Here is a 20,780-nt window from a genome sequence, read left to right on the forward strand (position 1 = left end):
AGGTAGGGCCGTGCCTGGGAGATGTAACTGGGGTAATAACGGAGACCACACCAGGTTGTCTTTAACAGTCTCTACTCATTTGGACCCAAGGGTTTGCTGGTTCCGGTCCCAGGAGTATCCGTGCCAATGTAGTAACCCATTTTGCTCTGTCCCCAGCACTCTTAGTTGAGTCCCCGTAGCATGAAGCGTTTGGGGGCCCCGACTGTTTTTTTGTTTTGTTTTTTTTTTGGGTAGTCTCCTCCGTACGGCAGGCAGTGCGGACTCTGCGGGGAGGTAAGTGTCCGAACCCCGATCCTAGTTTACTGCTGATGCCCGCAAATTATTTGGTTCGGTGAAGTGCGTGAAGGTGTCCTCACCGGGCAGGTATTTATCAAACTGTTTGAAACTGACGCTTGACCTAGGGCCCTGTGCCCCGTGCGTACTCCGGTCCCAGCGGTATCTCCGGTACCCGTCCTGGCGACCTCTCTCCTGTGCCCCCAGGGTCACTGTTGCACAGACCCAGCTCAGGCACGCCCGCACACCTCTCTCTCTCTTCACTGACTTGCTAATCCCTCTTGTTAACCCTTCTATGCCCGGTGTGGAGTGGATACTAGGATTTGGTTGTGCTTTGATGGTATCGGCACTATTACTCCAGGTCCCAGGAGGTAGGTCCTGCATCCCCAAGAGGATGCAGTTCCCTGTAGTGCCCTGAGGGTCTCAGGAGTGCTACAGATATTTGGCTTTCAGTTGACATTTTGGGATCCTCCTAAAATGCCCTCTAGCCTTTTTTTCAGGTGAAGTTATTGACCTTTTGTGAACTTTTGGAGGCACATGTCCAACTGTTCAATGTTTCTATACTTTTTCCACAACTTGCTGTTCTCTGACAAGGAGCTTAATAGCAAAATTCACAACAGGTGTCTGCTCCAAGAATCACCCAGTACATTTCAGGGGTCAATTAGAATTGATATTAAACAGTGCTCCTCATCATGCTGTTCACATTTTGACATCATGAGACCAAGACAACACCTAACAATCGATCAGCAGTGCCGTGCCATTGCGAGGCTTCAGGCAGGGTGTTCTCAGGTGGAAGTAGCCACTGAGCTTAGAGTGTCACCAACAAGTTGTACAGAGACACAGATAGACTGGAAGAGTCACAGAAAGGCAGAGAAGTGAACGTCCTTTGGCCACATCCCACACTGATGACCGCTTCATTGTGAGCAATGCCTTTCAGAAATGGATGATGAATGCAGCATGTTTAAGGGGGGTAAGAGGCCCCCCAAGTGTCACTTCATACTATTCAAAACCATATAAATTAGCGTGGTAGATGACCTGCAAGGGAACCTGACTACACCACCAGGCACAGGCGTCATCTACGCAGCAAGAGGGACCGGTGGCCTCAGTGTTGTTCACTAATGACAGTCGATTGATGCTGAGCAGAAATGATGGCTGCCAATGATGTTGGAGACCTCAAGGAGAGTGCTATGTATCAGCCACTGTTGTCACCGGACGAGCCTTTGGTGGCGTTAGTGTGGGCCAGTTTCTGGTCAATACACAATGGCCCTAGACTGTGTGAATAGTACAGTTACAGCACCTACTACTGGTATCGCATCATTAATCCAGTCATTGTGCCTCTGCATGAACAACACCGGCCTAATTTCATCTTCATGGATGACAATTCTCCAGCTCATCGAGGTCACATCATTAGGGAATGGCTGCTGGAGACTGGGGTACCTCAGATGGAACGGCTGCACTTTCTCCAGACATGAATCCCATAGAAACCTATGGGATCAGCTGAGTCGCTGTGTAGAGGCCATAACTCTGTACCCCAGAATCTCAATGACCTGAGGGCCGCCCTTCAAAAAGAGTGGATACCAATACCATGTCTCCATAGACAATAACTCCACTTGTGACCAGCAGGAGGAGGCGTTGTCAGTTGTAATTGATGCTCATGGATACATTACAAGTTGGGACATGGACATTATTAGGGGGTATACCCACCACTATTTGGCTTTTGTTTCAGTAAATTGAGATGAGGAAATCACTATTGCACGCTTCTATTCAAATGCCCGACTTTAATGATAAAATATCACTGTAGCGAAAACGTATTACTTTGATTTTACCCGAAAGCCAAATATCCCTACATTTTTGTGAGTAGTGTATATGAACTGTGAGCTTTGATGGGAGCAAGAGAAGAGACAAGATGTATATGAACTTTCAATTCAGGGCAGGTCTCTGGACAGTGGCAGAAGCTGTGAGAAAGTTCCTGCACCTATAGTCCTATAGTGCTGGAAGAATACTCATAAGGAGCCACCACTCCAAGTGAATGGCAAGTAGCAGAGCGTGAGTCTGGGACTTCTGTAAGCCTAATCTATATTTGTAGCAGGAAAGAGTTTGGACCTCTAGTCTCCTCCTCTCCCCCTATTGATCTCCAAAATACTGTATTTTTCGGACTATAAGACGCACTGAACCATAAGACGCACCCTGGTTTTAGAGGAGGAAAATAGGAAAAAAAATGTAAGCAAAAAATGTGGTCAGGACACTGTTATGGGGCGAGGATCTGCTGCTGACACTGTTATGGGGGTAATGTTCCCAAATTCTCTGCCTTGTATATACATTATATGTCCCTCATCCTGGTATAGCCCACATCCTGCTATATACCGTCATCCTGGCATATGGCCGCATCCTGCTATATACCCCCATCCTGCTCATAATATACCCCCCATCCTGCTCATAATATACCCCCCCATCCTGCTCATAATATACCCCCGCATCCTGCTCATAATATACCCCCCCCATCCTGCTCATAATATACCCCCATCCTGCTCATAATATACCCCCCTATCCTGCTCATAATATACCCCCCCTATCCTGCTCATAATATACCCCCTCCATCCTGTTCATAATATACCCCCTCCATCCTGCTCATAATATACCCCCTCCATCCTGCTCATAATATACCCCCTCCATCCTGCTCATAATATACCCCCTCCATCCTGCTCATAATATACCCCCTCCATCCTGCTCATAATATACCCCCTCCATCCTGCTCATAATATACCCCCTCCATCCTGCTCATAATATACCCCCTCCATCCTGCTCATAATATACCCCCTCCATCCTGCTCATAATATACCCCCTCCATCCTGCTCATAATATACCCCCTCCATCCTGCTCATAATATACCCCCTCCATCCTGCTCATAATATACCCCCTCCATCCTGCTCATAATATACCCCCTCCATCCTGCTCATAATATACCCCCTCCATCCTGCTCATAATATACCCCCTCCATCCTGCTCATAATATACCCCCTCCATCCTGCTCATAATATACCCCCTCCATCCTGCTCATAATATACCCCCTCCATCCTGCTCATAATATACCCCCTCCATCCTGCTCATAATATACCCCCTCCATCCTGCTCATAATATACCCCCTCCATCCTGCTCATAATATACCCCCTCCATCCTGCTCATAATATACCCCCTCCATCCTGCTCATAATATACCCCCTCCATCCTGCTCATAATATACCCCCTCCATCCTGCTCATAATATAGCCCCTCCATCCTGCTCATAATATAGCCCCTCCATCCTGCTCATAATATACCCCCTCCATCCTGCTCATAATATACCCCCTCCATCCTGCTCATAATATACCCCCTCCATCCTGCTCATAATATACCCCCTCCATCCTGCTCATAATATACCCCCCCATCCTGCTCATAATATACCCCCCCCATCCTGCTCATAATATACCCCCCCCCATCCTGCTCATAATATACCCCCTCCATCCTGCTCATAATATTCCCCCCCATCCTGCTCATAATATACCCCACCCCCCCATCCTGCTCATAATATACCCCACCCCCATCCTGCTCATAATATACCCCACCCCATCCTTTTTATACGTCCCGCATCCTGTGGCACATAAAAAAAAAAAAAAAAATGTTTGTACTCACCTTTCCTAGCTCCACGCAGCATCGCTCCTCCCGTCTGTGTCAGCAGCAGCGCTGATGACCTGTGTTGAGCCGGCCACACTCCCTGCAGCATCGCTCGTCCTCCTGTCTGTGCCGACCGCGGCTGTGTGTGGACACGTGCGCACAGCGATGACGTCATCGCTGTGTGCGCCGCTCGTCTCCACACACAGCCGCGGCCGGCACAGACAGTAGGACGAGCGATGCTGCAGGGAGTGTGGCCGGTGAGTATATTGATTCACTGCACCCCGCGCTGATGATGATGCACGGGGGGCAGTGAATACAGCCGTACATGATCACTCCAGGCTGTAGTTGCCAGGGGTGAGCATGCCGTCCAGCTCTTTCCTATGCGTGTACCCCCTGCCCATCATCCCGCCCACCTGTCAACGCCGGCTTCAGCGCTGAGAGATGATGGGCGGACATATTAGATGAGCGGGTCCATGTGGTAACGGCAGGTGCTGCTGCAGCCTGCTCGTGCCGCCAATAACCCGCAGCACTCTCATTCCCCGCAGCCACATTCAGACTATAAGACCCACTTTCCCCCAAAATTTGTGGGGAAAAAGTGCGTCATATAGTCTGAAAAATACGGTACATGCCAGCACTTTATACCTTCTGTAAATGTTCCTATTTTTTTTCTCCGTACAGGCTGTAATGCAGAGCTCGGAGGCTTCGCTGGCCTTTTTGACCTTAAAGCTGCAGGATTTATTGACCCCATACTGGTATCTGGTACGGACGGTGTAGGAACAAAGCTAAAGGTAAACTGGGAACGTATACATATATATAAAGGGACTTTGTAAAACCAATACAGCAGATGGCTGATGCTAGAACGGTTCATCTCCTGTATGACTCCCAGCATGGCTGAAGCTGTCCTGTTCTCTCCATAGATTGCTCAGTCGTGTAACAAGCATGACACAATCGGTCAGGACCTGGTGGCAATGTGCGTCAATGACATCTTGGCACAGGGAGCAGAGCCTCTCTTCTTCCTGGACTACTTTGGCTGCGGGGCCTTGGACGTGTCAGTAGCTGAATCGGTGGTCTCTGGTATTGCCAAAGCCTGTCAGATGGCCGGATGTGCCCTTCTAGGTAGTGATTTGTACTTTATCATTTGGACTTCTTTTATACTAGGTTTCTATCTCTTAGACGACTCCGTATTTATGAGAATCCTTGCTCAGTCAATGAATGGGCTTAAAAAGTTGAACCCCAAAAATGACACGCTGTGGGGTCAGGTCTACCCCCTGAAGAGGAAAAAAAAGCTCTTAATGATATACAAATCCGGTCTCTATTATCCCTTATTTTCATTTCTGCACCTCCCAGTTTTTGGACCAGCTGCCCAACTACCCCAGTGGACACTCTCCCTTAACTTTCCCAGTAGTTATATCAGTGCCCCCCTTTATTAGGCGAGGACGGCTCCTGCTTTCAGCTCCTTGTAAAAGTATGAAAGGCTTTCTCTCATCACGCACTAGTTGGTAAGAGTTAGCCAGCTGTATAACTCTGGACAGTGATCGCAATGCTTGGACTGACCGGTGGCTCTCCTGACCGGAACATGACCCCTGTATTTCAATGCAGCTTTCCTGCTCTGGTCGGGAGAGCCGCCGAGTTTTACGGCTGCCTTACTCCTCCCTTATCTCCAGAACGGACCACCTCTCCTGTTTCAAATAGTGACAGCAGCTCTTGAACACTAAAACACCACAAACCTTTTTCCCAGTAGTGATGGCCACAACCACACCCCTATGTAAACAAATTATTTTATATTGAGATGTTTTTTTCCGGTTTGGGAAATCTAAGATTGTGTATGCACTTTGCGTTGAGTTTCTTGCAGTTCTAAACGCATCCTCTGGCAGAAATTGTCTGTCAAATTTGGTTATGACCACAAAAACGCTAAAAATACGCTTGTGTTTTTACAGTGTTTTAGCCGCGTTATTACCGCGATTTACATGCTTTTTCATTGCTTAAAGTCAGATGCGTTTTGAATACAAATATACTACTAAATAAAGTTTAAACATTCAAACACAAAAAAAAAACGGGAAAAAATGATAACAAATATCATGATTTAAATCATACACAAAATAGCTTATTTTATTAAAATTATAACTGTTTTATAATATTTATGCATAAAATAACGTAAAATTATGTTTTTTTTCATTAATTTAATTGTCGGAATATACAGTCATATGAAAACGTTTTGGGCACCCCTATTAATGTTAACCTTTTTTCTTTATAACAATTTGGGTTTTCTTTATCGTTCCTTTGGGAGACCCAGACCATGGGTGTTTAGCTTCTGCCTCCGGAGGACACCCAAAGTACTACACTTGAAAGTGTAGCTCCTCCCTCTGAGCCTATACACCCCCTGGTAGCCAGTCCTAGCCAGTTTATTGCTTTGTGTCAGGAGGCATACATCCACACATGCATTCTCATCTGATTTGTTTGACTTTTGGAAAGAGTTTGAAGAAAAGCGGGTCCATGTCTGGACTCCCGGCATGTCCCTTCTCACCCCACTGTGTCGGCGGTGTTGTTAAGGTTGATTTACAAGGCTGCAGCCTTACATGCCGTGCTCCTTCACCATCCCTTCTGGGCTCTGGCTTGAAGTGGGAGCCAGCACGGTCTCCATGCCTGGCAGGAGTCCGGTCTCCATCCACAGCCCCTTGAGGATTCTGTTGGACCGGAGCACTCATCCCCAGGGACATGGCCCTGCGTCTCAGCAGCTAAGTACCTGAGACGTTTATGTTGGGGGTCCCGGTTCTTTATTGTAAGGGGAGAGTATGCTGTATGTGATTGTTTTAACTTTTCCGGCGGGTTCTCTAGCTTTTGCCTGAGAACCGCGCCGATGGTGCCTGCTTGTCGGCCTCGCCGCTTAAATTTAGGCCCTGGCTTCGCCGGAGGCCTAGTTTCATTTTCCTGCCCTCGCATGTCACTCATGCAGAGGGACAGTTTCGGCTCCTCCCGGCGGCCGTTCTACACAGGGGAGGGACACTCCCCACTGCTGGGGCGTCCCTCCTTCCCTGCAGGTCTCTATAGCCCTCCAGTTCCCGCTCTTTTATAGGAACGCCCCCTAGTCATTTCTCAGGCAGAGTTCACTCTGCTCTGGGTCATCCTGCATTCTGCATCTCTGCTGAGGTGCTGCGACTGGGGGACCGGGCTTCGGGATCTGGAGGGCACACAACACCGCGCTCAGCGGTCTGGTAAGCCACAGCCGGTCTCCGGTTGTGGACCTCTGTATATTCTCCCTGGGGTTCATTCTCTGCAAAGCCCCCACTCCAGCAGCATGTCTCACACAAGGAGCAAGGCTCCAAAGCTTTATTCTGCATTCACTGCATGTAAGCTCCTGCTGCCTGAGCCGAGCATTTATCCACACTGTGATGGTTGCTCTAACTTGGCGGTGCCACAGCCTGGAGTCTCACCCCCAGTGGTCTCTCAGGCTGCTGCTGCACCTGTGACTGAACCCCCGGCCTGGGTAGAGTCCTTTTCTAGGTCCATATCCCAGTCATTTGCTGAGTCCATGGGACTTTTGTCCAGGACTTTGATGAATATGCATCAGCCTCCCTCACAGGGTGCCTCTAATACTCTTGACAGAGGACTCCTATCCTCTGACCTCCGTCCATCGGAGCTCACGGAGGATTCATCATCTGATCCCAGGCCCCGTCCTTCTAAGAGAAGGCGCAGGGTTTCCTCCCCCCTCCCCATCCCACGGCTCTGTCTCAAGAGCTGACTCTCAAGATGAGGAGGATGCCCTCACTGGGGGCTCGGAGGCTATGTATCCCATCGATTTCTCTGAGGGTGACTCAGATCTTAGTGATTTGATTGCTTCTATTAATTCTGTGCTGGATCTCAATCCGCCAGTGTCAGAGGAGCAACTATCTTTGGCAGAAAAACATCAGTTTACCTCGCCTAAGAGAGTGAAGAGTGTGTTCTTTAACCACTCCAGTTTTCAGACCGCTGTGACCAAACCCAGGGCCTGCCCTGACAAACGCCTTCCAAAGCGTGGTTCTGATGACCGGTTTCCATTTCCACCTGAGGTGGTCAAGGAGTGGTCTCACTCCCCAAAGGTAGACCCTCCGGTGTCTAGGCTCTCAGCCCGGACCGTTGTGTCGGTGGCTGACGGCACCTCACTTAAGGATTCCACTGACCGTCAGATTAACCTTCTGGCCAAATGTGTGTATGAAGCTGCGGGGGCCGCGTTTTCCCCGACTTTTGCAGCAGTGTGGGCTCTCAAAGCCATCTCTGCTTCTCTAGAGGAGATGCATTCCCTCACCAAGGAATCTATGCCTGAGATGGTTACCTTAACTGCTCAGGCTTCAGCTTTTTCATCTTATGCCATGTCTGCCATGCTAGAGGCTGCTCACCGCACTGAGGTGGCTTCAGCTAATTCTCTTGTTATCCGCAGGATTTTGTGGCTTCGAGAGTGGAAGGCAGATTCTTCTTCCAAGAAGTTTCTTGCTGGGCTCCCTTTTGCTGGTTCACGGCTGTTTGGTGAACAGCTGGATGAAATCATTAAAGAATCTACTGGCGGGAAGAGTACTTCCATGCCACAAACCAAGACCAGGAAACCTGCCCAGGGTAGGAATCAATCGAGGTTTCGTTCCTTTCGTTCCTCAACTGGTCATCCTCTAAGCCTTCCGCCTCGTCCGCTAACTCAGCCAAGGATCAGAAATCCAACTGGCGCCCAAAAGCGCGTCCGCAGAAGACCGCAAGAGGTTCTGCCACTAAGGCAGCTTCCTCATGACTCTCGGCCCGCTCCAGCCACGTCCTTAGTCGGTGGCAGGCTCTCCCACTTTGGTGACGCTTGGTTAAAGCAAGTCTCCGATCAGTGGGTGAGAGACATCATATCTCACGGCTACAGGATAGAATTCTCTTCCAGCCCTCCAAACAGATTTTTTCTCTCAACTCCCCCCTGCTCCAAGGCCGCCGCCTTCTCGCAGGCCGTGGCGTCCTTGCAGGCAAACGGAGTGATTGTCCCAGTTCCCGCTCAGGAACGGTTCAGAGGTTTTTACTCAAATCTCTTCCTAGTTCCAAAAAAGGACGGTACCTTCCGGCCCATCCTGGATCTCAAGCTTCTCAACAAGCATGTCCGGGTGCGGCATTTTCGCATGGAGTCTCTGCGATCAGTCATTGCCTCAATGACCCAAGGGGAGTTCCTGGCGTCCATCGATATCCGAGATTCCTATCTACATGTGCCAATCGCAGTGTCACATCAGCGTTGGTTACGTTTTGTGATAGGAGAGGATCATTTCCAATTCGTGGCTCTCCCCTTCGGGTTAGCCGCGGCCCCTCGGGTATTCACCAAGGTCATGGCGGCAGTGATTGCGGTCCTGCACCTCCAGGGGTTAGCAGTGCTTCCTTATCTGGACGACCTTCTGGTCAAGGGTACATCCAGCGCAGACTGTCAGCGGAGTGTTTCGCTCACTCTCGCCACCCTAGCCCAATTCGGGTGGATTGTCAATCTTCCCAAATCCACTCTGACTCCGACCCAGAGTCTCACGTACCTAGGGATGCAGTTCGAGACTTTGCCGGCACTTGTGAAGTTGCCCTTAATCAAACAGCAGTCTCTCCGGCTAGCGGTGCGCTCTCTCCTGAGGCCCCGCCGTTATTCCCTCAGGCGCCTGATGCAGGTGCTGGGTCAAATGGTGGCCTCCATGGAGGCGGTTCCCTTTGCCCAGTTCAATCTGCGTCCTCTGCAGCTGGACATTCTCCGCTGTTGGGACAAGCGGCCTTCCTCCTTACAGAGGTTAGTGGACCTGTCGCCACGGACCAGGAGCTCCCTTCAGTGGTGGCTTCGACCCCTCTCCCTGTCCCAAGGGCGCTCCTTCCTGACTCAGTCCTGGGTGATTCTCACCACGGATGCCAGCCTATCCGGCTGGGGAGCGGTACATCTCCACCACAGAGCACAGGGCACTTGGACTCCGTCCGAGTCAGCCCTTTCAATCAATGTGCTGGAAACCAGAGCTGTGCTTCTAGCTCTCCTAGCCTTTCACCACCTGTTGGCGGGCAGGCACATTCGAGTCCAGTCAGACAACGCGACAGCGGTTGCCTACATCAATCACCAAGGCGGGACACGCAGCCGCCTGGCAATGTTGGAGGTCCAACGCATTCTTCAATGGGCGGAGGACTCCAAGTCCACCATATCCGCAGTCCACATCCCTAGCGTAGAAAACTGGGAGGCAGATTATCTCAGCCGTCAATCCGTGGATGGTGGCGAGTGGTCCCTGCACCCGGCAGTGTTTCAGTCAATCTGCCGCAAGTGGGGCACTCCGGACGTGGACCTAATGGCATCCCGTCACAACAACAAGGTTCCGGTTTACGTGGCTCACTCCCACGATCCTCAGGCCTTCGCCGCGGACGCTCTGGTTCAAGACTGGTCCCAGTTTCGTCTGTCCTACGTGTTTCCCCCTCTAGCTCTCTTGCCCAGAGTCCTGCGCAAGATCAGAATGGAGGGCCGTCGAGTGATCCTCATTGCACCGGACTGGCCCAGGCAAGCTTGGTATCCGGACCTGCTCCATCTGTTCGTAGAGATGCCGTGGCATCTTCCGGACCGTCCAGACCTGCTCTCGCAAGGTCCGTTTTTCCACCCGAATTCTGCGGCACTCAAATTGACGGCGTGGCTCTTGAGTCCTGGATTTTGACGGCTTCTGGTATTCCTCCTGAAGTCATCTCCACTATGACTCGGGCCCGTAAGTCTTCCTCCGTCAAGATCTATCACAGGACTTGGAAAATTTTCCTGTCCTGGTGTCGCTCTTCCGGCCATTCTCCTTGGCCATTCTCGTTGCAGACCCTTCTGTCCTTTCTACAGTCCGGTCTGCAGCTAGGACTGTCCCTCAACTCTCTCAAGGGACAAGTCTCAGCTCTATCAGTGCTGTTCCAGCGGCGTCTTGCCCGGCTGGCTCAGGTCCGCACCTTCATGCAAGGTGCTTCTCACATCATTCCGCCTTATCGGCGGCCCTTGGATCCCTGGGACCTTAACTTGGTCCTCACGGTATTGCAGAAACCCCCTTTCGAGCCCCTTAGGGAGGTTTCTTGTGTTGTCTTTCTCAAAAGGTGGCCTTTCTAGTTGCCATAACTTCTCTCAGGAGAGTCTCTGATTTGGCTGCGCTCTCCTCAGTCACCTTTTTTGGTTTTTCACCAAGACAAGGTAGTTCTCCGTCCGACCCCGGACTTTCTTCCTAAGGTGGTCTCTCCCTTCCACCTTAACCAGGATATTTCCTTGCCTTCCTTCTGTCCGGCCCCTGTTCATCGCTTTGAGAAAGCGCTGCATACTCTAGATCTGGTGCGTGCTCTCCGGATTTGTGTCTTGCACCGCTGCGCTTAGGTGGTGCACCTCTCTTTTTGTGCTAACCACAGGGCGGCGCAAGGGTCTCTCTGCTTCTAAGCCGACCTTGGCCCATTGGATTAGATCAACCATTTCGGACGCCTACCAGAGTACTCGGGTGCCTCCCCCGCCGGGGATCAAAGCACACTCGCCCAGAGCTGTCGGTGCCTCTTGGGCTTTTAGGCACCAGGCTACGGCTTAACAAGTCTGTCAGGCTGCCACTTGGACTAGCCTGCATACCTTTTCGAAGCACTACCAAGTGCATGCTCATGCTTTGGCAGATGCGAGCTTGGGCAGACGCATCCTTCAGGCGGCTGTCGCCCACTTGTGAAGTTAGGCTCCGCCTACTTCTTAGTTTTTTCTGTTTATTCCCACCCAGGGACAGCTTTGGAACGTCCCATGGTCTGGGTCTCCCAAAGGAACGATAAAAGAGAATTTTGTTACTTACCATAAATTCTTTTTCTTATAGTTCCGTATTGGGAGACCCAGCTCCCTCCCTGTTGCCTGTTGGCAATTTTCTTGTTCCGTGTGTTATCACCGGCTGTTGTCGTGGACAGAGTCTCCGGTTGTTCCGGTTCTTACTCGGTTCTACTTGTGGGTGGCTATTCTCCTTCAGCTTTTGCACTAAACTGGCTAGGACTGGCTACCAGGGGGTGTATAAGCTCAGAGGGAGGAGCTACACTTTTAAGTGTAGTACTTTGTGTGTCCTCCAGAGGCAGAAGCCATGGTCTGGGTCTCCCAATACGGAACTATAAGAAAAAGAATTTACAGTAAGTAACAAAATTCTCTTTTTTGCAACAGCTATTTCAGTTTCATATATCTAATAACTGATGGACTGAGTAATATTTCTGGATTGAAATGAGGTTTATTGTACTAACAGAAAATGTGCAATCTGCATTTAAACAAAATTTGACCGGTGCAAAAGTATGGGCACCTCAACATAAAAGTGACATTTAATATTTTGTAGATCCTCCTTTTGCAAAAATCATAGCCTCTAGTCGCTTCCTGTAGCTTTTAATGAGTTCCTGGATCCTGGATGAAGGTATATTTGACCATTCCTGTTTACAAAACAATTCCAGTTCAGTTAAGTTTGATGGTCGCCGAGCATGGACCGCCCGCTTCAGATCATCCCACAGATTTTCAATGATATTCAGGTCTGGGGACTGGGATGGCCATTCCAGAACATTGTAATTGTTCCTCTGCATGAATGCCTGAGTAGATTTGGAGCGGTGTTTTGGATCATTGTCTTGCTGAAATATCCATCCCCTGCGTAACTTCAACTTCGTCACTGATTCTTGCACATTATTGTCAAGAATCTGCTGATACTGAGTTGAATCCATGTGACCCTCAACTTTAACAAGATTCCCGTGCCAGCATTGGCCACAGAGCCCCAAAGCATGATGGAACCTCCACCAAATTGTACTGTGGGTAGCAAGTGCTTTTCTTGGAATGCCGTGTTTTTTTGCCTCCATGCATAACGCCTTTTTGTATGACCAAACAACTCAATCTTTGTTTCATCAGTCCACAGGACCTTCTTCTTCCAAAATGTAACTGGCTTGTCCAAATGTGCTTTTGCATACCTCAGGCGACTTTGTTTGTGGCGTGCTTGCAGAAACGGCTTCTTTCGCATCACTCTCCCATACAGCTTCTCTTTGTGCAACGTGCGCTGTATTGTTGACCGATGCACATTGACACCATCTGCAGCAAGATGATGCTGCAGGTCTTTGGAGGTGGTCTGTTGATTGTCCTTGACTGTTCTCACCATTCTTCTTCTCTGCCTTTCTGATATTTTTTCTTGGCCTGCCACTTCTGGGCTTAACAAGAACTGTACCTGTGTTCTTCCATTTCCTTACTATGTTCCTCACAGTGGAAACTGACAGTTTAAATCTCTGAGAGAACTTTTTGTATCCTTCCCCTGAACAACTATGGTGAATAATCTTTGTTTTCAGATCATTTGAGAGTTGTTTTGAGGAGCCCATGATGCCACTCTTCATAGGAGATTCCAATTGGAGAACAACTTGCAAGTGGCCACCTTAAATACCTTTTCTCATGATTGGATACACCTGCCTATGAAGCTCAAAGCTCAATGAGGTTACAAAACCAATTTAGTACTTTAGTAAGTCAGTAAAAAGTAGTTAGGAGTGTTCAAATCAAGAAATTGATAAGGGTGCCCATACTTATGCACCTGTCAAATTTTGTTTAAATGCGGATTGCACATTTTCTGTTAGTACAATAAACCTTATTTCTTTGTCGCTCCATTGGGAGACCCAGACAATTGGGTGTATAGCTTCTGCCTCCGGAGGCGACACAAAGTATTACACTTTAAAAAGTGTAACCCCTCCCCTCTGCCTATACACCCTCCCGTGCATCACGGGCTCCTCAGTTTTATGCTTTGTGTCCCTGCATCTAAAGGTACTGTGTCCCCATGGGGACGGTGCATGGAGCGCTTGTTTCACAGACGCTGCAGCAGCTGCTGGTTTGTGAAGACCGGGACTTCCGCGCCTGTTTGTCGGCCGCGGTATTAAATTTAGTCCCCGGCTTCATTGCGGCCTAGTACCATAACTCCCGCCCCCAGGCCTGCCAGTCAGGGGTAAGGGCGGGACGGTCGACCTGACGTCGGCAGTGAGGGCTGGAGCATACTTTAGGTTTCCTCCCCCCCCCCTCACTGATCACTGTGGGGCCCCAGATTCCCGCACTTTACTAGTCGCCGCCCACGGCTCCCTTCTCCCCTGAGAGCTCCGGCAGCCATTTTTACAACAACGGCGCTAAGGCAAAGGGTTTTTTTGCAACCTGTACCTCTTGTGGGGCTATGTTACCTGCGGGTTCCACCTACCCTCACTGTGAGCAATGCTCGACCCCTGTTGCACTTGCTCAGCCGGAGCCTCGGTCACTAGTGGGCCCCTCGGCTCAGGCTGACCCTCCTGCTTCCCCTGTCCAGGAGGCAGGGACAGAGTTTGCAGTTTTTGCTGAGAAACTGAGTCGCTTTCACAATCCATGGCTCAGTCTATGGACAAATGGTCTGCCAAGCTACCAGAAGCCTTGCAGTCCAGACCGGTCCTTACACAGGCCCCGGGCACTGTCGGATCATCGCCTCCAGGCCCCTCTCGGTCTGCGCCGCAGCGTGCTCCCGGGGTGGCCCCTAGGTCTCACGTGGAGGACTCCGGCACGGACCACAGTCCCAGACCGGCTAAGTGGGCTCGCTGGGAATCTTCCCCGACTTCCTCACGCTGCTCGGGGTCTCAGCTTGAGGACTCTCTGGAGGATGAGGCGGACGTCGCAGCTCAGGGCTCTGACCCTGACGTTGCTCTCAATCTTGATACACCTGAAGGGGACGCCATAGTAAATGACCTTATAGCGTCCATCAACCAGGTGCTAGATCTTTCTCCCCCAACTCCACCTATAGAGGAGTCGGCTTCGCAGCAGGAGAAACACCAGTTTAGATTTCCCAAACGTACACGGAGTGCGTTTTTCGATCACTCTAACTTCAGAGATGCTGTCCAGAAGCACAGAGCATTTCCGGACAAGCGCTTTACTAAGCGCCTTAATGACACACGTTACCCCTTCCCCTCTGACGTAGTTAAGGGTTGGGCTCAATGTCCCAAGGTGGATCCTCCAGTCTCTAGACTGGCGGCTAGATCTGTAGTATCAGTTGCAGATGGCTCATCGCTCAAGGATGCCACTGACAGGCAGGCAGAGCTCCTGGTGAAATCCATCTATGAAGCCACAGGCGCGTCTTTTGCCCCGGCCTTTGCAGCCGTGTGGGCACTCCAAGCTATCTCAGCTTGTCTGGCTGAGATTAATGCGGTCACACGTACCTCTGCTCCGCAAGTTGCGTCTTTGACTTCTCAGGCGTCGGCTTTTTCGTCCTACGCCATGAACGCCGTCCTGGACTCTGCTAGCCGTACAGCGGTTCACAGAGAGTAAAGGAGGAAGGTGTTCACTTGCTGCGCCAAAGAGATCACTCCAGCAGATGTTCAGATTAATGTCACTTTATTAATCATATGGGTCAACGCGTTTCTGGAGCTTCTGCCCCCTTCATCAGGACCATCAAGAACAAGAAACATCAAATCTGTCAGGCTTATGATTTAGGACTGTTTTTAAATTCCCCTTTTGTGTCCGAAACGCGTCAAGCCGCACGGCAAGTCGCATGGCGATTTTGGATGATTTGTGACCCTTTTCTTTATTTTTAAACTTTTCAAATAAAGCATGAAGATTTTTATTCATCCATATTGGTGCTGAGTCCCACTCATTTTCTATTACCGTTTACTCTGAAGCTGGACCTGCCTGTCCGCAGGACTACGTGCATCAACCGCAGACTGGAGGACCTTACATGGGTGAGCTGAATAATTTTTTTTCTCTACTTTCCCTGCTGGTGGCTGCTGCCTGGGATCCGCAAAATACATGCTTTTATAGTAGTTGTGGCTTGCACAACTACATTTGGTGAGTACCTTGACTCCCCCCTCCCCACCCCGTACATATTGGGGTAAAACCCTATTTGCGCTTGGTTTTTCCACAGTCTTCTCCACGTAGCCGTACAGCGGTAGCATCCGCTAATTCGGTGGCAGTCCGCAGAGCCATGTGGCTACGCGAATGGAAGGCAGACTCTGCTTCCAAGAAGTTCTTAACCGGTTTGCCGTTTTCTGCCGACCGATTGTTTGGCGAACGATTGGATGAAATTATTAAGGAATCCAAGGGAAAGGACTCGTCCTTACCCCAGTCCAAACCGAAGAGACCTCAGCAACGGAAAATACAACCGAGGTTTCGGTCCTTTCGGCCCTCAGCCAAGTCCCAATCCTCCTCGTCCAACAGGCCAGAGAAGGGCCAGAGGAACGCTTATGCGTGGCGGTCTAAGTCACGCCCCCAAAAAACCGCCGGAGGCAATGCCTCCAAGGCGGCATCCTCATGACTTTCGGCCTCCCCGAACCGCATCCTCGGTCGGTGGCAGGCTCTCCCGCTTTTGCGACGCCTGGTGGCCACATGTCCAAGACCGATGGGTGAGAGACATTCTGTCTCACGGTTACAGGATAGAGTTCAGCTCTCGTCCTCCGACTCGTTTCTTCAGAACATCTCCGCCCCCATCTCGGGCCGGAGCACTTTTTCAGGCTGTGGGCGTTCTGAAGTCAGAAGGAGTGGTGATTCCCGTTCCCCCTCAGGAACATGGTCACGGCTTCTACTCCAACTTGTTCGTGGTGCCAAAGAAAGACGGATCATTCCGTCCCGTTCTGGACCTCAAACTGCTCAACAGGCATGTGAGCACCAGAAGGTTTCGGATGGAATCTCTCCGCTCGGTCATCGCTTCGATGTCACAAGGAGACTTCCTAGCATCAATCGACATCAAGGATGCTTATCTCCATGTGCCGATCGCACCCGAGCATCAACGCTTCCTGCGTTTCGCCATCGGGGACGAACACCTTCAGTTCGTGGCACTGCCTTTCGGCCTGGCGACAGCCCCACGGGTCTTCACAAGGTCATGGCATCCGTTGTGGCGATCCTACACTCTCAGGGCCACTCGGTGATCCCTTACTTAGACGATCTCCTAGTCAGGGCTCCCTCCCGGGTGGCGTGTCAACACAGCCTGACCGTCGCTCTGGAGACTCTCCAGCAGTTCGGGTGGATCATCAACTTCCCAAAGTCCAAGTTGACACCGACCCAATCACTGACTTACCTCGGGATGGAGTTTCATACTCACTCAGCGGTAGTCAAGCTACCGCTGGACAAACAGCTTTCGCTGCAGACAGGGGTGCAATCTCTTCTTCGGGGTCAGTCACACCCCTTGAGGCGCCTCATGCACTTCCTGGGGAAGATGGTGGCAGCAATGGAGGCAGTGCCCTTCGCGCAGTTCCAGATGCGCCCACTCCAATGGGACATTCTCCGCAAATGGGACAGGAGGTCGACGTCCCTCGACAGGAACGTCTCTCTTTCCCTTACAGCCAAAACCTCTCTTCAGTGGTGGCTTCTTCCCAACTCTCTGTCGCAGGGATAATCCTTCCTGCCCCCATCCTGGGCTGTGGTCACGACAGACGCGAGCCTGTCAGGGTGGGGAGCGGTTTTTCTCCACCACAGGGCTCAGGGAACCTGGACTCCGATAGAGTCCTCCCTTCAGATCAATGTTCTGGAGATAAGGGCAGTGTATCTAGCCCTAAAGGCGTTCCATCGGTGGCTGGAGGGCAGGCAGATCCGCATACAGTCGGACAACGCCACGGCGGTCGCGTACATCAACCACCAGGGTGGCACGCGCAGCCGTCAAGCTTTCCAGGAACTCCGGCGGATTCTGCTGTGGGCGAAGGCCACAGCCTCCACCATCTCCGCAGTTCACATCCCGGGCGTAGAAAACTGGGAAGCAGACTTTCTCAGTCGTCAGGGCATGGATGCGGGGGAATGGTCTCTTCACCCAGACGTGTTTCGAGAGATCTGTCGCCGCTGGGGAACGCCGGATGTCGATCTCATGGCGTCACGGCACAACAACAAGGTCCCGGCCTTCATGGCACGGTCTCAAGATCACAGAGCTCTGGCGGCGGACGCGTTAGTCCAGGATTGGTCGCAGTTTCGACTGCCTTATGTGCTTCCTCCTCTGGCGATGTTGCCCAGAGTGTTACGCAAGATCATATCCGACTGTCGTCGCGCCATTCTCGTCGCTCCAGATTGGCCGAGGCGGTCGTGGCTCCCGGATCTGTGGCATCTCACGGTGGGTCAGCCGTGGGCGCTTCCAGACCGCACAGACCTGCTGTCACAAGGGCCGTTTTTCCATATGAATTCTGCGGCCCTCAATCTGACTGTGTGGCCATTGAGTCCTGGCTCCTAGCGTCGTCGGGTTTATCTCAGGATGTCATTGCCACTATGAGACAGGCCAGGAAACCAACGTCCGCCAAGATCTATTACAGGTCGTGGCGGATCTTCTTGTCCTGGTGCTCTGATAAGGGTTTACTCCCTGGCCTTTTGCCTTACCCATTTTTTCTTTCATTCCTTCAATCCGGAATGGACAAGGGTTTGTCACTCGGCTCTCTCAAGGGACAAGTATCGGCGCTCTTAGTATTTTTTCAAAAGCGCCTGGCAAGGCTTCCGCAGGTCCGCACGTTCCTGCAGGGAGTTTGCCACATAGTTCCACCCTACAAGCGTCCGCTGGAACCCTGGGACCTTAACAGGGTGTTAAGGGCTACGGCTCAGCAGGTGTGTCAGGCAGCTACCTGGTCTAGTCTGCACACCTTTACAAAACACTATCAAGTGCATACCTATGCTTCGGCAGATGCCAGTCTAGGTAGGCGAGTCCTTCAGGCGGCGGTTGCCCACCTGTAGGAAGGGGTCGTTTTTCGGCTCTCTGTTATTGAGGTATTCTTTTACCCACCCAGGGACTGCTTTTGGACGTCCCAATTGTCTGGGTCTCCCAATGGAGCGACAAAGAAGAAGGGAATTTTGTTTACTTACCGTAAATTCCTTTTCTTCTAGCTCCTATTGGGAGACCCAGCACCCGCCCCTGTTTCCTTCGCGCTGTTTGTTCTTTTGGTTCATGGTTTTCAGTTCTCCGAACATCCTTCGGATTGAAATTACCTTAGACCAATTTATAAGTTTTCTCTTTCCTGCTTTTGCACCAAAACTGAGGAGCCCGTGATGCACGGGAGGGTGTATAGGCAGAGGGGAGGGGTTACACTTTTTAAAGTGTAATACTTTGTGTGGCCTCCGTAGGCAGAAGCTATACACCCAATTGTCTGGGTCTCCCAATAGGAGCTAGAAGAAAAGGAATTTACGGTAAGTAAACAAAATTCCCTTCTTCAATCCAGAAATATTACTCAGTCCATCAGTTATTAGATATATGAAACTGAAACAGCTGCTGCAAAAACCCAAATTGTTATAAAGAAAAAAGGTTAACATTAATAGGGGTGCCCAAACTTTTTCATATGACTATGTGTGTAAAGGGACATATTATGCCCTTATTATAAAGTCAAAAAGGCATGCGTTTATTTTGTCGAAAAAGCATGTTTCTTCGGCGCTCCATTGGGAGACCCAGACGATTGGGTGTATAGCTACTGCCTCCGGAGGCCACACAAAGCATTACACTAAAAAGTGTAAGGCCCCTCCCCTTCTGGCTATACACCCCCCGTGGGATCACGGGCTTGCTCAGTTTTCAAGCTTTGTGCGAAGGAGGTCAGACATCCACGCATAGCTCCACTGTTTTTAGTCAGCAGCAGCTGCTGACTATGTCGGATGGAAGAAAAGTGGGCCCATATGGGGCCCCCAGCATGCTCCCTTCTCACCCCACTTGTGTCGGGTGTTTGTTAAGGTTGAGGTACCCATTGCGGGTACGGAGGCTGGAGCCCACATGCTGTTTTCCTTCCCCATCCCCCCTCAGGGCTCTGGGTGAAGTGGGATCTTACAGGTCTCCAGGCACTGAGACCGGGCTCCATCCACAGACCCAGAGAACCTGCTGGATATGGAGCTGAGTATCGTCAGGGACAGGGCCCTGCTACATTAAGGTACTCTGTGTCCCCGTACACATCGCGCACACACACACCAGCATTGCTGGGAGTGTTAGTGCGCCGGGGACAACAGCACGGAGCGCTCGTGCTATTATTCACGGCAGCTTTGCTGTGTGAATTTTTGTATTGGGAACTGCCGCGCCGGGCCGCTCCTGGGTGTTTTTACACTGTGGCGCGGCTGGGACTTGTGGTGCGCCGGGGACTCCGCGCTGGCCGTGCACATAGGACGGCCGCGCTTATTACTCGAGTCCCCGGCTTTGCGGCCTAGTTTTCGTTTCGTTCCCGCCCCCAGCCCTGCCAGTCAGGGGAGAGGCGGGACGCTGTACAGAAAGTCAGCGCCGAGGGCTGGAGTCTGCTTTGCATTCTCCAGCCCCCTTCACTGGACACAGTGGGACGCCGGTTTCCCGCTCTTGCCTGGGGCACGCCCACGGCCCGCCCCTCGTCACACGAGCTGGAGAAGGACGCCGGCAGCCATTCCTGCAGTCCGAGCTGGAGAACGGAGACAAGCTCTGGGCAACCAGTCACAGGACTCTGGCGACCACACACCCGCCTATAGGCGGGCGGTAAGCAGCACCTGAAGTGCTGACCCCACTAAATACCGTTGTGTCCATTTGTATTTTATGCTTACACTGCACTGTAGGTCGCTATATTTGGCTATATGCCCTCTTAGATGGCGAGACAACAGCAGCAAAAAAGCAAGGGTGCTAAGGCACAGGCTTTCTATGCTGCTTGTATTGCATGTGCTGAAGTGTTCATTTGTACTTATGCTTGTATGCTATACATTGCACTGTACGGTCGCTATTCTTGGCTATATTCTCCTAGAATGGCTAGAATACAGCAGCAAAAAAGCAAAGGTGCTAAGGCACAGTTTTTCTAGGCTGCTTGTATTGCATGTGCTGAAGTGTTCATTTGTACTTATGCTTGTATGCTATACATTGCACTGTACGGTCGCTATTCTTGGCGATATTCTCCTGGATGGCTAGTCTACAGCAGCAAAAAAGCAAGGGTGCCAAGGCACAGGCTTTCTAAGCTGCTCATATTGCATGTGCTGAAGT

The 20,780-nt window shown here is 51.0% G+C and overlaps 1 protein-coding gene across 4 annotated transcripts in view; it reads left to right on the forward strand.

Moving 5' to 3' along the window:
- Positions 1-20,780, forward strand: part of GART (phosphoribosylglycinamide formyltransferase, phosphoribosylglycinamide synthetase, phosphoribosylaminoimidazole synthetase) — a 133,615-nt gene that overhangs the window by 74,377 nt on the left and 38,458 nt on the right. For all 4 annotated transcript variants that reach the window (XM_075335010.1, XM_075335013.1, XM_075335012.1 and 1 more), the window contains 2 exons: positions 4,600-4,709; positions 4,839-5,037. In XM_075335010.1, the coding sequence (XP_075191125.1) occupies positions 4,600-4,709; positions 4,839-5,037 (309 nt within the window). The remainder of the gene's footprint in view (positions 1-4,599; positions 4,710-4,838; positions 5,038-20,780) is intronic.

The sequence above is a fragment of the Anomaloglossus baeobatrachus genome, chromosome 2 (genome assembly GCF_048569485.1).
Source record: "Anomaloglossus baeobatrachus isolate aAnoBae1 chromosome 2, aAnoBae1.hap1, whole genome shotgun sequence".
Classification (NCBI taxonomy): domain Eukaryota; kingdom Metazoa; phylum Chordata; class Amphibia; order Anura; family Aromobatidae; genus Anomaloglossus; species Anomaloglossus baeobatrachus.